Raw genomic sequence first — 20,813 nt, 5'->3', positions numbered from 1 at the left:
CCAAAAGGCAGAAAACAGAAACAATAAACTAGATTTTAGAAAAAACTTGTGAAACAGCACCTTTTGTAACAAAACTACTAATGGGTATGTTAAAGAAAAGTCTGCTGTAACCAGGACTGGGAACAGACGGGTTTGGACACTGGAAGTTTACAGACAGGTTCAGATTTACCAACTCACTGGCAATTCAAACCTCCTGAAAAACAGAAGATGGAGAACAAAGCGTATTTGAACTACAAACTTCACACGTAAATGACAGCTGATGCAAACCACTGCATAGTGTTTGACTTGATTAAAATAGGACTCGTTGTGTGCAAAGTGAGAGCACTGAAGCTAACACGACTAAACCAAACCCCATCTTCCCCTACTGCATCCACAATATCCACATTTATGGAAAAAGGAGCCATAGCCCTTCAAAATGATTCTAGAAAAGTAGAAGAAATGAAGAGCTCATCAAAACCACAAGCCAACAAAAACTGTGGGACATCCTGACCAATGTACTGAAACACCCTCCCAGAACCACCAAAGCAAATGCTTGGAACATCTAAACATTGAGCAAAACCTACACCATCATATAATACCTGGTAACTAAATCCTATAGCTAAATTCTGAGAACAGATATCCATCCAGCTGAGAGCAAAGTCTAGAAACAATTCCAATATACAGAAACCTGTCTTAATGAGTGTAGTAGCTCCATACCTTGTATACAGCTACTAACTTGTCAATAAGTATTTTTCTTTAGCTATAAACAATTGAAAAAAAAACTGTCTTATGCCTTCATCTATTAATGAACATTTTTGTAATGCAAAAATTGGTCTATACCTCTTTCAAATTTACAGAAAAACACATAGAATTTAGGCCAGCTGCTGGCACTGACTCAGGGTTACCTGAAAATAATAAGAAATGCTTAAGAGCATACTGGGTGAAGAACTACTTATCCGGTCCCTTCTCCCATCAGTCCTTCTTTTCCTTGTTCATTGATGATATTTACATAAAGAAGTGGGGTTTTTTCAAGTCAGACTAGGCTTTCTGATGTTGGATAATCGGCTCCATTTATTCCGGAGAGGATCTGAACACAAAGCGAAGTTACGAACCAATGCTGTGTGGTGCTTGCTTTTGAGCAAAAGAAGCTCCGAAGTCCCTTGAGGGGGGCGAAGAGGGAGTCCCTCAAGGGTTGTATTGAAGAATTCCCTTGCATCAAAAAAAGGAAAGAAAAAAAACCCACGCACATTAAAAAACACCACCAAAACACAGCAAACACAAAACATAAAACCCCCATGGGTACAGGGCCAAACTCAGACAACCAGGCAAATGTTTGGCTCCCTTGATGAAGAAAGGGCCCAACTCCTCCAGTATAAGAAGAGCCAACTCCAATTTAACTCCAATTTAACACTGTGATGAGCCAGCGATGTCAAGTCACCAGCCACTGTGGCGAATTCTACTGGATTCCATCAGGTGTGGCTAGGTACAGTTTGTATTTCATGCCATACAATGAAGTTGGAACAAAATTGGAGCGTGTGTGTAAAATGTGTATATATTTCATGATATTAGCTTTTATTTCCTACTGAATACGATTTCACACAACCTGTTCTTTGTCAGAAAGTAAAAAAAAGCCAAGTTATTCTCATTAGTCCAAGGCTTCCTCAGCATTAATTGCCATTAAAGCAGTGGTGACGTAGGCTCGGCCCCAAGTGACAGCCCTCCCCACCGTTCCTCCTATCTGCCCACAAAACAGACAATATTTCACACCCTTTTTCTAAAGGAAAGATAATTCAGATGTTTTCTCCAAACTTCTCTGCTTCTACCCCTTGCCCCTCAACGGTGCTCTGTATATGGACTGTATGAACCCTCTGAAGAACCGCCAAAATGCATTGTTAAGCCTCCATTCAACCCGAACGTGCTGGATTTGCACCAACCAGTCGCCCTGTGACCGAGAACTCGCTCAGAACAACTTGCACTGTTCATTCACACCTCCTCATTTAATGGGGTTAAGAAGTCGCTTTGTCTCCTGCTGAAATAAACAGCAAAAATTATCAGGAACTGGATTCGCTCCCAGATGCGTCTGGCGACCGTAACACATTTATACAGAAACATTGCTAATCCGATTAGTTGGCAACTACTAAACACTTGGTTGACTGCCACGTAGGTAAACCAAAACCTTGGTATTTCTGAAACACATGATCTTTGTCAATACTTTTTACTTAATACTGAAATTTAGCAGAGAGACAAACAACCTTCCTGGAAGTTTACAAGTTTATCACACTAGCGTTTTGGCAAGAGAATTCTCTCTCAAAAGGTCCCTGAGGAAAAAAAGGAAAAAGAAAAAAAAAAGACTACTCTATAAAGATCCACAAACACCATGACTTGGAATATATACTTAAAAATCTAACTATAGCTAGGGCTCAAAAATAAAAGTATTAATAAACCCTACTGGTTCTTTGAAACTCATATTCAATATAGAAAATCTAGGCAGTGAAAACAGCAATTTCTGCAACTAGCTCAAGAGAAAACTGAGCAAAGCACAAAGATACAGTTTTAAATGTCGTTATCTAAAATCCTACCAACAAGACGGGTAAAAACACCCTTACTTGTAATTAAACCTAGCACAGTGCATGTCAGTGTTTCCTGTTTAAAAACGTGAATGTTTTGCTTTCCTTTTTTTCCATTCAAAAACTAGAATGTTTTGTGCTTTTTAAAATTTTCACTTTCTTTGCCCCCGTTTCTGATACATGCTGGTTTGACAGAGTCTCACATCATCACAGACAGCACAGGTCTTTGCAACGAAGAGCTGGCAACAAAATAAACCCCAGAACTAATCGAGAAATATTTCAACGTAATTAGTAAGGTTTTTAGAGGCAGAAGAACTGCTGCTAGACAACCATGGTGAGAAGACAGCAAAGCCCCAAGACACCTGGACGAATTTCCACTAGAGGGTGCACAAAGCCCATCTCATACCGCAACGACCAAGTTCAACATCGCTTCTCCAAGGGTTAACTGTTCCACAGTAGTTACAGATGGTCAGAAAGAACTTTAATTATTCAGGGGGGTTTTTTTGAGACTGTAGACAATGATCCCAAATACCTTCTACAAGGCAAACTAGAACATTGCTGCTAATGACGTTTTAAATCACTTTTAAGCAGCCAACTTTACTTCTAAACCCCTACATACAACTGCCAACTTTTAACGCTCCACAAATGCCACGTGTTACTTCTCGTGGTTACTCTGTTCCTATCAATTTTGTCAATTTAATCTGAATTTCTCAAGTGTGGAAGACAATTTTTAACTACTTTGCACAAACAGCCTCTCAACTTCTCCACGAGCACTAAAACAAAACGAAGAAAACTTTGCCAAAATAATAAAGCAAGCACTGAAGAAAACTGAAAAACAGATAAAAGACTAAAACCAGCTTAAGATGCCTAAGACTAGAGGTGCTGATAGGGAATACAACAGTGTACATGTGCTGTGATCAGCATAAGGAGCCCTCTACTTCACTTAATATAATAGAACAAATCCCTTAAAACCAGCATTTTCTTTAATGAAACATTAATGAACAATTGCAAAACAGGAGAGTACTATCAGACATTGGTGGTTATTTAAAAAACCAGCTACAGTGTTGTGCGAGATGCTGGATGCAAAAAGCAATCGTTACCATCTTGGAAGACTCTCTCCACATTGAGTCCGTAAGTAGCACAGGTTTCATAGTACGTGCATCTCTTGAGATCATTCGATAACTTCCTCGCTCTGGCATCATCTATGACACGTGGATTACTGGAACTTATAGCATCTACAACAACAGCAGGGGGAAAAAAAGACATATTTAAATATAATTGCCAGTGCCCTAGCAGTGAATTGAAGCACAAACCATGAGACTTTAAGAACTTTTAGGAAACAACAGGGGTGCACATCACTCCAATTTCATACTTTGTTACCAAAATCACCCGCACGCTGATTCTAAAAAAAATCAGAAAAAAACCCCAAATGGTTTCTGGTTACCTTAAAATACATTGAGGACACTACCCGCAAAAACCACAAAATCACACGAAAGAACGTGAGTTCTGATGCAAAACACACTTAGAAAAACAAATGGCTGGTAAATAGAAATGTCAAGTGACTTCTTTAGGCCTCCTATAAATATCAGGAGTGGATTACAAGTAGCTTTCACCTGTAGAGCGTGAAGCACAAGATATAACATGTTTGTAAGGACAAGAACATTTTCAGTGGAAAAACAAAGGTATGGGGGGAGAAATGGTACCAGGTATAGCTGCAACACTTGGGGAAAGCGAGGAAACCATTGGAGTTACAGGAGAGATGCTTTTCTTAGAAGAATATAAAAACAAACAAAAGAAACCAACAAAGCCAAACAAAAGCCAATAAACCAAACCAAAACAAACAGAAACAAAAACAAACAAACCCCCCCCCAAAACAACAATAAACCAAACGCAGATTTTTGATCCAGTCACAGCTCACTGCGTGACCCGGCTGCCAAGTCACAGCCAAGGCTGGATCCGGGAAACTTATTGTAAATGACTTTGAGCCTCGAACCTCGATGCAAGGGCACCCACGAGACATTGTGTGAACATCCTCACAGCCAATAAAAACAATCTTTTTCTAAACAAATAATAATACTTCGTACCTCTCTGCAAGAGCTACTTTTCACGTGTGCTTTTTAACACAAATATCCAGAGTTTATCTATAGGAGCTGAAAAAAACTTTGCACTAGAAAAGAAATAACAACCCCACTAACAGATGAAGGAGGAGTTTCTTCATTGCTGCTCCATCATACCAAAGAACTATGCAAAGGTTATACTGCTTGACTATTTATAAAGTGATAATGATACGAACAAATCTTGAAAAGTGATTTTTTTTCTTTTTTTTTTTTTTTTTTTTTTCCCAGGAGTATCATGGTAATTCTTAGCTCTGGCAAAAAAAAAAAAAAAAACCAAAACAAACCTTGTAAGGTGAGATAGCAGTACAACCTGTTCCACAAAACTCTGCAGCTACCACCTTACAAACACCAGGCACCAACTCCAGCAGTTAGAGCTGCTCAGAATGTTTTCCTAAAAAGCCGGTATTTTCCGTAGCAGCAAAACTACCTTTGTTTTTTGGAAAAAAAGAAAAAATCATCCCTTTAACATTCGCACAAAGTCAGTGCCTATTGCAATGCTGTATTTGAGGCTCGGTTCTGGGCATGACATGACCGTGCCTCAACTCATGTTCTCTCTACTTTCTCATGAGATCTAATTAATAAAACTAGAGCAGTTATTTAGAATGTTAACAGTAAATTTTTTTTTTTTTTAATCAGCAGAGGGCGCTGAAAACATTTAACCAGAAAGGAGTTGATTGATAAACAACACCATTGCCGCAAAAAGTGTGAATTCTGAGGCAAACTCAGTGCTGCCTGGCCTGTCACAGAACAGTGACACAGAGAACGCCAGGAATCATCGGGCAAGTGCTGACATTTTGGGAGATAATTCATTTCGCAGCTCATTTCAAGATTAACAGCCAAAACCAACAAGCTGGATGTCAAACAGTTTTATTTCAAATATATTTTTTTATCGAGTATATTTATATATTTAATATATTTCATCTCACTGCACAGTTTGACAGTTGATGTAGTCAAAAAGCTGTATTTTCTTCTGATGCTTACTGCCAGAATTAGCAGTATCTTTTGTCCCTTTTTTTTTTTTTTTAAATCCTCTTTGTATCAGTACTGCAACAGAAAACAAATTTTGAAAAAGTTCTGCCTTTTCTTCAAAAAGTTCCTTTCTGGTAATAACTGGAATGAAATGGGAAACCATACCCCAAAGTGCCAGAAGTGCAGAAACGAAAGCACCTCAGGGAAACGTTTTCCCGTCTCCTTTTTCAGCTCCAGTTTTAAGCTGACAGTGGGGCCCTTCAAAGCAGTTCATTTCTGCTTTTTGGCTGTAGTTTCTGCTGTCCTAAGACTTCCTGTGGACCTACTTCCCTTTTCATTTTTTGTCATGTTTCCGCCCTAAAGCCTGGTTGCGATTCCTCCTGCCCACACGTGGCTGACAAAAGAATAAGCTGAAACAGAGATGGAAAACTTCAACGCCACCAGACCCAGCAGCACACGCTAAAAGGGAAGATGCCCAAAAATTGAACCTACAAGAGCAACTCGTGACACTTGTGTTGTTCCTTTAACACCGTGCAGTAACCTGACAATATATTGAGCGCAATAATTCGTTATGAAGGAACTCACAAAAAACTCTGTGCCATGCTTCCGAAACAGCAGCTCTGTAAAGTAAGAAGTCTCAAGTCTGGCATGTATGCAGGAACTCCTAATTTTTGCAAGAATTATCACGGGAGGGACATCTACACGGGCAGGTGCAGAACAGCCTCAACTCGTGTGTCTACTCCCTGCAAACCTACTGCAGTTTGGGAAACTGCTGAAACATTAATGTGACCCACTGGCAAAACAAGGCAGGGGACATGTAAAAGACAGCTGAGATGAAAAAGAAACTGAAATATTGCTGGTACCTTTCCCTCGCCACATTTCCCCATGTGATAGCTGTGGCTAGCTGCTGCTCCAGAAGGAGTTTTGGAAAAACAGAACGGGGGGGATTGTTTCAGGAGGTTAAAAGTTGCATTTCCATTTGATTTGAAGACTGGTGTAACTAAGAGATTGCTTAAGGGCACAGTTCAGTTCCGTCTCTTAAACAGCACTGTAGGTTTTTAATCTCTGATCCACCTGCCTCCCAGGAATGCCAAAGTATTGGTCACTTCTAGACCGCCAAACTCATGGAAACGAGTCTGATGTCAGAACTTCATTACGCAACTGACTCACCTGCCCAAATTCAACGTCAGCGTCTCCCTGCTGAGCAAGGGACTAGCAAGCACTGAAAGCATCTTTTAAATATTTTCATTGCTAAAGTCCTGCACTCTCTTTCCCAAGGGTGCTGCATGGATGTTTGTCTCCTGTCTCAAACCAGTTCCTGCAATGCCACGGCCCATAGCAAAGCCACTTGAGGAAGCCCAGAGGGCACAATACCACCCTGCCGATTAACCGCCAGCTTATTCACAGGCTCTCATCAGAGTGTCAGTACTGATGGAAGAGAAGGGACAGGACAGGATGTGGCTCTGCCAGCTTGGAACAGTCTATAGGGTCACAGAAATACACTCATAAATCAAGACTGCACTTACCCTGGGTTCCCACCAGTACCATTGGAATTTCACTAGTGTTACGGTAGTTTGCCATCCGGCTGTAGTAGTGGTAAACAGTCTGGAAGCTGATTTCATCTTCCAAGCTGAAGACAAATATAACAGCATCCACCCACATGGCAAACTGCAGGATAAAAACAGAAAAGGCATAGTGTGAGAAAAGCAGTGAACAGGAGAAAAAGAAAAATACTAACGTTCTTACCTTACTTGGAGGGAAATACACATCAGAGAAACATCACTGGTGATAATAAACAAGGTCTTAAAAGTGGCATATCATTACTAAAATGATGAATCAATGTTCATCATTGCAAGTGATGGTGATCTGGGATACACAAAGGCTTTTCCCCACGCTCACAACTGCATTTCTCCTTCACTGGTATATGCTATTACAAGCCCAACTACTAATAGCACACGTTGGTTTTGATTCACAGCAAAACATGACAGCTTCAGATTTCTGAATTTGTGAATTATAAATGAAAAGCACCTATCTCTAGGCACTTCAGTGCCCCACTTAGCGTGTTTTTTCCCCACTCTGTGCTTTCCATGCATGCATGCTGATGTTGTTCCTGTTAATGCCAGGACAAATATTACGGTTGTGGTTTTACAAGCATTGCGAGTAATTCTCACATCTTGATCAATGTCCAAAAACGTTCTTTTCAGATTTCCAATTTTTCACTATACAGACACTCTGAGCAAACAGTACTGAATGTCTCATTCAGCTTTCAGTGTGAAAACAAACTATTCTCTCTTGGCATCAGTAATTTGCTAAAAGACATGCATATAACACAGGCCAAGGCAAGGTGCTGCTAACGTGACCATGCATGTGACAAAGTTTTAGCTCACAAGTGGAATAAGATTGTTCGAACACATTTAACATAACATTAAATGTATACAGGACACCAAAAAAAGACTGAATTTAAGCTTACCTCACTGCCTTTATTTTTCCCTAAGTGACTCCACTCCTACCCAAAGTTAAACCAATGGAAACAAGTTTCAGCCATCGGAATTCGTATATTTCATTTTATTACTACTGCGATATGCCAGGTAGATTGGGGACCCACTGAACATACAAACAGCTGCAGGAAGGTTCATTTGGGAAATGCTTACATTATACATTTTTGAAAGTTTTATGAGACCAGCCTAGGTTTTTAAGCACTTACTTCAGCCCTACCAGCAGCAGTATTTAAACTGCTTCAATCACTGGTTTGTAGATTCACAAGATCTCAGCTTTTAGCAAGGCATCCCCCAGCTGCATATGCAAAAGGAAGGAAAAAGAGCCAGCAGTATGAAGTTATGCACTAAAGTTGCTGAGCTCATTAAATTTTATTTTTCAGAATCAGGAGCTAGCAGTACTTCTTGCCTATTTTTCATACAGCATATTAGCTTGCAATTTAAGTTAATGTGCACATTTGAGTGTGTATTGTACTTGAAACCAAACACACATATTACGGATACAGTGTAAAAAAACAGACAAAAATGTTTTGCAGTTTTCAAGGCAGTCAGGAGGACAATCATCTAGGAGTATCTACACACGGCATAGTTGCTGCCAGAATAAGGCCAACTACCACACTATTAAATTTCAGCTGTTCAAACCAGAAGATCTAACCAGAGACAGCGTCCTTACTGGGGACTTGGTTTTGAGTCTTATAATAAAATGGTTCTCACTGACTGGACTCGGCAGCATCATGTCAAGAATTCTTCCTTACAGCTATAACGTCCTTAAAGCATCAGTCTGGAAGCTAACAGTGTCTCTAAATTTTCTTAATGTTTCACCAGTATGTAGCAGAAGCCTTCTAATGAAGATTATTAAAAAAATCCAGAGGGTGGTTATTCAATGCGGTGCCCTCTAGACAAAATATTTCCAGTAACTTCTTACTTCTCTTTTCATATTAAAATAAGTTTAAGCTTTGTGGATACTAGACCTGTGATATTAAAAACTAAAGGAATTTTGGAAAACACACAGAAGGTCTGGAAATTGAGGATGTCTTATCCACACCACTGTGCAGAGAACAGCTTGAAATAAGGAGGACGGCTCGGCTGCTGATACACAAATCCATCTTCAGACTTGCGCTACTGTGATTGAGCAGATATGTTTGTTCCAGGTAAGTCCAAATAAAACCAAACAATAAACAAAAGTTCTAAATGAAAAACAAACAAACCAACCCCCAAACAACCACCACAAACAAACAAAAAAGGAAAAACAAACAAAAAACACCACCCCCCCCCAAATAAATAACAAACAAAACACACACAAACACACAAAAGGCATGCGACAGCTCATTATAGCTCATTTATGTTAATCGGATTTTACAGTAGGAGGCCACCACATTTGTAACAGATCACAGTAAGAGCAGAATCAAACCTGGTGAGCAAAAGAAATGGTCAATATTCACAAACTCAGACAGTAGCAAGACTGAAGAAGCATCAGCCAGTGCATCTGACCACCTCCCTGTTCAGACAACATTATGTTAGACAAGAGAGATCATAGATCCAGAAAGTGAATCTTCAGGTGAGTTCATTTTCCCTCCTTTCCTGCCAAAAAAAGGGGATGGTGACCTGTCGCCGTGGCTGCTTATTAGCCTGCAGTTAATGCAAATGAACTCTGCAAAACCAAATCTTCAGGTGCAAAAATATTTACATTGCTGTGTGTACCTTTACAACTCCAGCATTTATCTTTCATGTGAGGGAACGTTCTCTAAGCATCAGGGCCTGGAAACTGTTGTGTACTTCAGCCAAATTATTCACAGCCTCAAACAGAGCACTTCTTTTAGGCTCCCGCCTCACATGGCTGCAGATGTGTCAGTGACACTAATTTTTTGTTTTTTATTTTAACTTCCTTCCAGGATGTCTCTCTTGGTCTCCATTTCCTCCACCTCCTTTCTCTTCTCCTTTATCCGGGCACCTTCCCCCCTGCTCTAATCCTCCTGCAGCTAACGAGCAATAGCGGAGCATTGAAACACAAGCTGCTGCTGCTGGCACCGCTCCCGTTCAGCTGTTTGGCGATAGCACAGCTCCTGCTGCTAGATTTTTTTTATTTTTTTGGAAGCAGATCCAGTACCGATCAGCCAAGCAAAGCAAAGCCAGCGGCAGCCACCACACTTGAGTGCCCAGGTAAGAAGAGGTAGAGGGGACACAAGGAGGAGGATGCTTGAAGACACCCGGCCAGGCTGGCTGTGCCAGCGGTGATTTGAGCATCACGTAAACAAACGCTTCACTTCACACCGCTCAAAATAGAGTAACAGAGTTAAGCACACAAAACCACAGGTGTCTTCTCAAAAGCACGTCCCGGTGAGTCACCTTCTCCCAGACAAGGAGGCAACACACCGTACACAGACACCGAGTCAGAAACCTGAGAACTCGGCGGTGCCGAGCTGAGCTCGCAAAGCTGAGCCTTAAACAGCACAGGGAACAAAACATGGAAGCAACAGGGAATGCAAATATTAGTACACAAGTATGTGTGTCACTGTGCATATATTTACTGTGTATTTTAACAATTAAGAGAATCTAACTCAAAGGAAAACTTACGACTATAACATGCAGCTTTGCCACGACTGGAAGCATTTGATTAGGCATTCAGCACGCATTAACCGTGTGCCTTTACTACCCAGTTTCACTTTGTAATCAAAATCCCAAATATTTTCTAAACAGAATATTTTTCACCTGAGGGTGATGTAAACATTTTCCCAACAGAAAGATGAGCAGGACCCAGGAAAGGACAAAACGAAGCCAGTTCTCTTAAAGGAAGGTGTGATTTTTGTTTGGTTGGGTTTTTTTGTTTGGTTGGTTTGTTTTTAAAGAAAGGAACCCGTGGTGTTGGGCTGATAAAGCTCTATGGGTGCAGTGCTCACCTGTGCCTCCGGAGGGCCCCCTTCATCTCTGATCAGCAGCAGATAGCTTTGTCCATCAACTACTATCTCTTTCTTGAATCTCCCACCTGTCACACAGAGTAACTCATTACAGAACTGAAAAATGTAAAAAATACAAAACAGAAAAAGGCTTCGCTTGTGGAAAAAAGGTGTCCTTAAGAACTTTCTCAAATTAGTCATCTACTGTGAATATAACTTAAGTTCATATGCCCGTGCATAAAAATTACTTAAGAAAGTTAAGTCATATTAAAAATAAGGCTAATGTGGGAAAAAAGCCAACAACTGCATTACAAACACCAACTCCCATTTAGGTGTACTTGGTTTTGATACATATAGTTAAAAGACAGTCACCTTTGTTTTTTAAAATGGTGAGAAATGTATCTCTGAGAAAAGCAAACATGGGACAGTTGCATACAAACGTTATTTATTAGAACTAAAATAGATTTCTTGTGTGTCTCAGCATTTCCTCAAGAGAAGCCCAGTTCTTACAGCAGACATGTAATGTTATGAAAATGATACTTCTATATTCACAAACCACAGTTAGGGGAAAATACTAGACACGTTAGACAAAAAAAACTACAATGGTGGTACCTTAACAGAGAATGTTATGCCACTTACTAGCAGGATGAATTAAAGACCTACTTTTGAGATCTAAATAAAAGGAGCAGCGTCACAGCCTTCAGATAAATTCTATTCCTGATCCTATTATTTCAGGAAGATGTAGAATATTGAGTGCTCGTGAAGACCAAAGAGCTGGCACCAAACCTAAGAAACCAAACGGGGCCGTGCAGTGCAGCTGCCCCATTCCCTTCTCTGTCCACTGGTCTGATGGGGACTTTGAGCCTGACCCAAGGGCAGAACACGGATTGCTTTCCTTTGGGGTTAAGCACATTTCAGGCATCCTGCTGCGTCTCATGACGGACTTCAGATAATGACAAATCACATTTCAGGTTTCTGGTGTGACCAAGCCTAAGCCAGGATTAGCAAGCTTGGCCTGGCGAAGTCGTTGGGTTGTTGAAGCTCCTCTCCTGCAAGCAGAGCACTCTTATCTCCCCAACGATGCCACAAAGGGCCCACAGCCTCCAGGCTTGGCATCGTCCGACTGCCTCACATCTGCGCTTACCGGGCTAAGATAAAACATATCTACTGACACACATGCTAAACTCAAAGCTTTCTTTACCCCTCTTTTTTTTAACTGGAATTATTTCCAATTTGAATCTTGTTCCCCAAGCACGCTTACTTAAAAAGTTCTCATACTATCAAACCCAATGCATTTAAACACACGGTAGGTGGGTGAACAACTCCGACTTGTTCTCCAAACAAGCTCCCTGGGCGCGTAAGTCGGCACACACAGGCTAACGCGGATCCTCAAAACATTTGCACAAAAATTGCTCGCCTCAGGGAAACAACAACCTGGCTTAGACACACCATTCCCACAGCCCAACCACGACGGCCGGTTTCAAATCAAGATCGCTCAGCTACATACAGTACTTAAGCATGTTTAAACGCATTTTGTTTTTAATACAAGACATAAGAACACAGGGGCTTGTTTGTGGTTTTTGCTGTTGTTGTTTTTCTGTTGTTTGTTCTTGTTTATTTTCTTTATAGACCTACCCTATTACGAACAACTTAGCAGTACCACACATGCAACAATTACGACTGTCACATTTCTGGTTGTTTAATTCCACAGGAGGAGCAGAAGAGCTACGTATAGATTTTCATTATCTTGCTCACAAGCTGGATTTCTATTTTGCCTTTGAAGACCAAGTGGCAAGTAAATATACATCATTACTGAACTTGAAGAGAATAATCAAAACCAAGTGTAAAACATCGAAAGGAAACTAGTCTCAGCTCTCAAGAACTGAATTTCTATTAGCCATATCATTATTTCTATATGTCGTCAATTAATTGTAGACACTTCGTAGTGAAGTGTTAAATAAGATGAATTACTTACATACAGCCCTCCAGAGAGGCTCTTTAAAGCTGTAAGTAACAATGGAAATGCAATATATATGTGATCGAAGAGTGGAAGTTCTGCGTAATTGCCATTCCCTATTTCCTTTTTTTAAACACTGAAAGTTCACATAGCTAATTATAAAATACCACAAACTGAACACATTTAAGAGCCAACTCATTATTCCCTCTTGTCAACAGGATGCCTTTCAGGTCTCACTGTATCTTCAAACAGTCCTCAGAGGTACAAAGGAGGTACAGACAAGGTGAAATAAGCATCTTAAATAGAGATTTTTTAAAAATATATATATCCATGTAGTATTAAAATGTATATACACAGATCACAAACGTGAGCACTACAAGATTTATTCTTGAGAGCCACTTCAGGATCACTAAAGATGGTGTTTGCAGGGGCAGGTTTGAGAAGTGTATATTTAACAAATACAGTGTGGAGTTATCCAACATCTCTCTTGCTATACGAATCCACACTAAATGACCAGCTTGTACACCTGCTCCTTGCCTCCTCCAAAAACCACTGTGCGTACAGCTCAGTACAATGATACCCTATTTTTATTTCCAGTATTCATTTCAAATCTTGACATGCTGTACCACTTCACCAAGGTCTGTCACGCTGGAAGAGCAGCGTACAGGCAATTTAAATCTATTCAAGTGGCTCTACCCTTAAAAGCCGAGTGAGCTCGTTATCTGGAATATGCACTAGTTCCTTGCACATCCTCATGCATTCATTTATTTTTGTTTCTGTTTAGGTATTTCACAACAGTTTAAACCTAATAACCCCACCAACAAAAATGTTTAAAAGAATGCCCTGCATTTCCAAACTGTAATAAGCATTTAAAAACAATCTGAAGATACAGAAATGTAACAGGAGACTTGCGCTCATCCCCCAAATAAGAATTATTTTATGCAAATTTGAGATCAAAGCAGGATGCATCCCTACTAACTAGTGTTTCTACAACATTAAAGAGCCTTTATTATGAGCACGTCATAATGTTAGGTACTGCACAGGACAGAGATTAAGAAAAGCTACCTCAATATGAAAAAATTACACAAACAAAAGTATAAATGGTGAAGAATAAACAGACTTCTGCCAGTGTGTGAAACCAAGGCTCTGCGGTTGTCTCGCAGGTATCTGTGGTCATAAGATTAAGGGAAACAATTGACTGATTCTGCTTTTGCCTTGATGAGCCCTGACATGACCCATCTCCAGGCCCAGCAAGTAAAAGCAGTGAAAGGGCAGTGATTTTGAGATGGTTCAGGCTGCACTAGTAATTAAAAATAAATAAATAAATAAATAAAATCTTTGGCATTTGTAAAGTCTCACAGAGGCATCAGGAAAAAGAAAGTAGAGAGATCGGCCTTTTCAAATATTGAACTACTGCAACTGGTCAAAGAAGTCACGAACTCTCCCATGGCTACAAAATACCACAGTATTTTTTTTCATGTATCTGTATATATGATGGAGGCACAAGATACTGTCAGAAGACACTGAAAACAAAGAAAGGACCTTCTTAATTTAAAGAATGAGCTCGAAAAACCACAGTGCGAGTCCCAAGGGAGGTGGTGAGCTTTGTTCCACTCCCATCAGTATTATGACACACGCAGCTTTTTAATGAGGGAATTTCTCAACTCCCGTATGCACCTGCCAAAAGAGGTCATTGAAACACAGAGACTGGCAGCCTGGACCATGGCTCTGAAGGACGAAAAGACAGCTCCTGATACGTCCTAACAGGCACGTCAAAGCACAAAGATGCTGAAGCGCAAAATGTGCAATCAACAGTTGAATTATTATATATTTACTTGCAGCCCCAACCCCAGCTCTAAAGCCATATAAGAGACATGACAGTGAATATCTAAATAACTCTCTACAGCCAGACAGATGGAGCTGGAAACTGTTTTCAGGAAATATGACAGTAATTTTATAAAAACAAATCACCGAAACTGTGTGGAAGCTCTAATTCGGGAGGATTTCAGTATGTGATTTATTTATTTTCTCTAAAGCTCTGTATTCATAAATTGCTGCATTATTCCCAGGTTTCCAGGGCAAGACCATTATCAATTCACACAGACTCATTTTCAGACACGTACAGAATTTTGTGTAAGGCGGCAAATATTACTGCTGCGTACAAACCACAGTACCCACCGGAAAATAGAGCTGTGATTCTGATGCCACCCATAAAACCACCCATGCTCCTCTCTGCATTAGGCCAAATTCCTACTATAAAATGCTCCAGACGAAAATACAACTTTGGTCAATATAAAGCTAAATAAATTCTGTGTGGCAGTGATTTACAACCACGGCTAAAGGCTCAGCACAAGTCAGAATACCAGACTGAGGGAATCAACAAAAGCTTCCTAATCTCATTTCTATGCACATCATTCTTCAAAGGTTCACCCCTTGAATCAGCAGCGCTAAGAAACTGTCCTTCGGTAAAAATTGATACTAGCTTTAAATACCACACACATCTGTAATCAAAGGTGCTCAATATTGCGAAAGCTTTTTATTACATGGGGAATTGCATAGATGGAGGTTTTCATCCCGCTCTGAAAGCCCAGCCGCCGAGCGCTGTTCCACTGCGTAATTGCTCACCAGAGCAACCGCTGATTTTCATACTGTATCCCCAGGCTCGACTGCCTTTGCCAGGCTCTTTATTCGAGCAAATTGCCACGGGGATGAAGTTATTTGGCCATATGAGAAAGATAAATTCGGGGGGCTGGGCGCACGACAAGCCCACGTCTACCACAACCATGGGGGCAGGGCAGGCAGGGAAGCAGAGACCAAAGGGACGAGTGAAGCGGCCGTAAAAGCCTCTATTTTGTATTCCCAATGACATGTGAATTTTGACAACGGTGGCCAGTTGTCTCACAAATGCAGAGTCTCTTTTTTTTTTTTTCCTTAGGATGGCAAAGCCAAGAATCTAGCTCCTCTTCAAGGAAACACATTTAAAAACCACCTATTCCTTCCGTTCATACATCCATCATACATCCAGGACAAAAATATATGAAAACTGTTGATTAAGCTCAGAAAAAAATAAATGCTCACAAGATCTGCAACTAAGCAGAAGCACCAAAGAAGAATGACAGCAAGAGCCCCATGCCAGCATTGCAGCTCAATGTTACCCCAAGTTTTTATTTAAATAAACCATCCTTTCAAAATGTTTTTTCTCAGCGTTTCCCAATAAAGCATATTATCACACCAGAAGCGTTAAAACTAAATTTTCACCACATCAAGTCGTGCTCAGTGCTTGATGTCAACTCACATTGGCATCAGCAGCAGAGACGCTATCACAAACTATCTCTGAGCCACATGGGAAGCGAGCTCTTGGGTATTTCCTTCATGCAAATATTGTGCTAGACGAGACTTCAGAAACCAAATGCGGTTGAGCTGGGTGCAGCGTCAAACCACACAAGTGCAAAGACTGGGGAAGCATCGCTCTGGCACGAGACCACAGCCGCACGCAGATAACTGCACCACCGCCCAGCAAAGCACCAGGGCTAAAACAAAACAAAACACCAAACCAGGAAAAAACAACAATGAACAAAGAAACAAACCAACAAAACAACCTTGACCGAGCCTTTTGAAACCCACCATCTGCTTCTCTCAATGGATATATTTTGGGAAATACATGGATCAAATCATGGGCTAGAATATTAGAGTACCAAGCTATACGCAATTCAAGCAAGGTACACCCACAGGCACCACGTATGATGAAATGTAATCACATCATATAGATAATCTTATCATTACATATGAACTGACAAGGAAGCATCAACAGATCTTGTAATTCCATGAAAAGAAGGTTTACTATTGGAATTTTAGTAGCAGCTGCAACGACATTTAACAACTTAATTTTGAGATACATTCACTGAAATATTTGCAGTGCTAGATCTGATGGGTCCACAAAACCCAGTGGTGATTTCAATTGAGATCAACTGAATTTTGAGTTTTTAAGCTTTCAGGAAAATATAGCTTGCACTTTAAAAAAAAAAGTTTACTTCTCAAGTTGCATAGAGTTAGAGACCATAATTAAAATTCAGACAGAAAATGGGATGGACAGAGTTCACCTTGAGAACATACCAAGGCAGTGACACCAAATGACATTTCTGCAAAGGTATTTGGTCTCATTTCCACATGGTATAAAATAATTTAACAAAGAGTAGTGAAGTCCTGAGCAGCGTGACTGGGGCTGCAAATTAAACAAATAAGGAACGTGGGGAAATCCTGCTGCAACCCACTCTTGGCTCAACACCAGCCAACTAGTATGAAATACCCAGCAGTTGCTTCCAGTTAATTTAAACAGTTGCCAGCATCTAAAGAAAACTAAACAAAAAAATGCAGTGCTTCACAGACCAGTCTGGAAAGAGCATTTATTTGAGCCACCCACACGTTATTACACACAAACACAGTTATTAGACATTTGGGTGCAGGGAGGGAAGAATTCCACAGCAGATTATCTCTCTGCTAGAAGAACCTGGCATAGGGAAAAGGAGAAGCCAGAAGCAAATAGGCTGAGATTCCCATCCAATGTTATATTTCAGACAGAAGGAGAAGAAAATGACCAATTAACCACCAAGATAAATTAGCATAAAAAAGAGCCAGCCTCTGAGCAATTAAGTTTCCTTCCCGACACGGAGACAGGCCTTGGAGAAGAGTAGCGCATGTTATAGTCTCACTATAAAGCTTCTGACTGTCTGTGACATACTGCTTGTAAGCCAATTAGAGAAGCCCAGTCTTAATAAAATTACAGTTGTGAGTGCAGATGCAGAGGTAAGCCACGCTTGGTACTCATGAAATGATTCATCTTTAAAAAAGTACGATACCAACGCAAGTTTCTGCAGGAGTTTCGAGTCTCATGCAAGTATTTGATTAATAATCTAGAAGACGGAAGTAACAGGTTATTTAAATTCTAGATAATGAAGTGAAGCAGGAGGGACAGCAATGATATTAGAAAAATGGGATTGTACTTCAACGTTGCCACAACAAATTAGAAAAATAGAGTGGAAAGAACAACAGCAGCATCCCAGGGACAAATGGAGAGCCCTCCACCCCAGCAGGACCAACCAGCTGCAGGAGATAACTAAAGATGGAAGTAAAGATACAAAGCTCTACTCCAGAGTCACCAAAATTCTGGGTATAAACTTATGGATCTATATTCCAGGAGGAAACCTGACAGGCAGAATGGGATTCTGGCAAGTACCCACTGCCAATGTGCTTTTTAAAGACAGTTTTGCCCTCAGAGCATTTTAAGATTAAGATTTCAGTCTCCTGGCTGGAAGCATCCCTGTGCCTCAGGGTATCCTGTTTACAACATAATCAGTACCTGATTATCTGTTTGACAAACTAGAGAATCTACTCATCTATTAAACCTGTTTAGAGAGTAGTACTCGATTCCCTTTTCAGCAGAAGCCATACAGGTAGCACCCCTCTCAAGGACAGCTTAAAAAGATGTGTTAGGTAATACTGAAGTATGTGACGCAGCAGAAATAGTGCCATATGCTACTATTTAGCATTACAGCAAAAGTATTCATATTTAAAGCAGCACATTGATATTTAGAAATTAGACCAGAATTACACTGGTCGCTTCACACTTGACTGGAAAGAATCTATGGTTGTCTTTCCTCCTAAGAAAGGCACACCACCAACTGATATACGATTTTATATACAACAAATAGGTTTGAGATTTTAATCCTGGTCAAGGTTCTAGTGTGAATCTGCAAAATTCTGAAACATTGTCTGCAAAGTGATATATGATTTTATATACAATAAATAGGTTTGAGATTTTAATCCTGGTCAAGGTTTTAGTGTGAATCTGCAAAATTCTGAAACATTGTCTGCAAAGTGATAAAGCACCTGTGCCCTGCAAGCGAGAGCTCATATCTCCAAATTTACCCCACAAACAAGATGATAGACATCCACCAGTTCAACATGATGCAGTGATATATTTTCATCTGACACCTACTGCACATAAATACACAAGAATTTGGGCACTGAGCAAATAAAAGCTGAATACATTGCATGTTGTGAGCATGCCCTTCTTCATAGCTCATTCACGTGAAAAAATATTTCTGACAGTTTAAAGGGGTGGAAAAATAACAAGTAGGAACCTGCGAGGAACCTCCTCTGCTAACAGTCACCCCAACACCCCAAGTGCCAGGAGCCTCTTGCAGCCAAAGCTGCATCACCTGCGGGACCTTCTCTGTACACTGAGTTCTGCAGCTGCAATCTAAAATTATTTTAAAATTCCTGCACCGCTGCATTCTCGTCAGCACCATAATCTCTTGACTGGGCCCAGTTTTATTTGAATTTCATCAGGGCACAACCATGAATGTCGTATATTTGAGCTCAGACAGTAAAACTCCTCAGGTGAACATACGCAAGTATTTTTTAAAGCTATGCTTTATTAAGTATTAAAATGGAAGAGAGAAAAGGTATTTGTACATTTATAGGGGTGTGACCAGTACCCCCAGTTTCTGACCCTGGTAATATGGTCAGCAAAACATCACTTCATAAGGCAAACACCCACATCTATTGCCATCACCATCCCACCAAGGACCCCCCGAATAACCTGTCTGTCTCCATATTGTCAGATGACAAGCGCCTACAATTAAATTAATGGTTCAATTTCTACTAATAAGATAGGAAATGAAGCATATCCCATAGCCTTTCTTTACTTGCCTGCTGGGGTTTGTGTTTGGTTTTTGTTTGTTTGGGTTTACTTTTTATTTTATTGACAGAGGGTGCAGACAGTTGCTTACGTGTCACACTCACTAACTGTATATAAACTACAAGTCTAATTTTAAAAGCTTATTTTTATCAAGCCAGCTGGAGACTGACAAAAACCAACCAGCAGCAGTCAGCTTCTCTGGGCAGGATGTGATGCTACTTTTGGAGACTCCTACCTGTTTCCATCACCAGTCTTTTCAAGTTCAAAAAGCTTACACCCCCAAAATACCACTTTCCAAACAAAGTTCCTTAGAAAGTTAGCCCCACGACTTAAAATATTATACCATAGGTATTTTTTTGCTGCAGTTCCTTAAAAACATGTTTTATCACATATTTCATCTTCCAGATGCTAGCGCGTTTAGCCAAATATTCACACAGCTTCTACCTTTCAATCTACCACATAAATAATCTGCCAACACCTGCTCAAAGTTTATGCATCTAAATTCAACTTCACAAGCTTCCAACATAATTTCAAAGATCTTAACATACATACTAACAAACCCGAAACTGCATAACCAAAGTAAGCTAAAAACTCCTATAAGCATAGATTTCAGGCTTCTTTTTTCTCTTTCTTTCATTTTTAAAATATCCCCTTGCTTTTTATACTTGGTTTATAGCTGGCTTCTACAGTATCTGAGCTTTCACAGTATTACATTGCAAATAGTAACCCTGAAGTTAAAGTCAGACTTAACTAGCTGTGATTATACTATAATCTGTCTGAACACACGAAAAAGTCAAGTCTGCTAAGGAAACCTAGCCAAAGGACAAAGTTTTTTGTGTGTGTGTCATTTTTTGTGGTTGTGGTGGGTTTTTTTTTTGGTTGGTTGGTTTGTTGGGGGATTTTTTTGTTGTTTGTTAGTTTGGGGTTTTTTAAAGTTTTTCGTGTTTGTGCATGTTGGTTTTGTTTGGTTTTTGTTTGTGAGGGTTTTTTTGTTGGGGGGGTAGGTTTGGTGGGCTTTTTTTCTTTTGTCTGCTGTTGTTTTGTTTCGGTTTTGGTTTTTTGGTAACAGAATGGCCATTACGTAAGAGCGTACTGTATCTTACAGGTACAAAAATTCATTTTTCACCTGTATTCT

General features: G+C 40.2%; 1 protein-coding gene across 5 annotated transcripts in view; it reads right to left on the bottom strand.

Annotated features, from left to right (window-relative positions):
* AGAP1 (ArfGAP with GTPase domain, ankyrin repeat and PH domain 1) overlaps nt 1-20,813 on the bottom strand; it is a 370,628-nt gene that overhangs the window by 221,023 nt on the left and 128,792 nt on the right. For all 5 annotated transcript variants that reach the window (XM_065637290.1, XM_065637291.1, XM_065637287.1 and 2 more), the window contains exons 4-6: nt 11,025-11,110; nt 7,159-7,300; nt 3,647-3,781 (exon numbers count right to left, since the gene is read on the bottom strand). In XM_065637290.1, coding sequence (XP_065493362.1) covers nt 3,647-3,781; nt 7,159-7,300; nt 11,025-11,110 — 363 coding nt within the window. The remainder of the gene's footprint in view (nt 1-3,646; nt 3,782-7,158; nt 7,301-11,024; nt 11,111-20,813) is intronic.

The sequence above is a fragment of the Caloenas nicobarica genome, chromosome 6 (genome assembly GCF_036013445.1).
Source record: "Caloenas nicobarica isolate bCalNic1 chromosome 6, bCalNic1.hap1, whole genome shotgun sequence".
In the NCBI taxonomy this organism is placed as follows: domain Eukaryota; kingdom Metazoa; phylum Chordata; class Aves; order Columbiformes; family Columbidae; genus Caloenas; species Caloenas nicobarica.
Note: the sequence above shows the minus strand (reverse complement) of the source record. Positions and strands in the feature narration are given on the sequence as shown.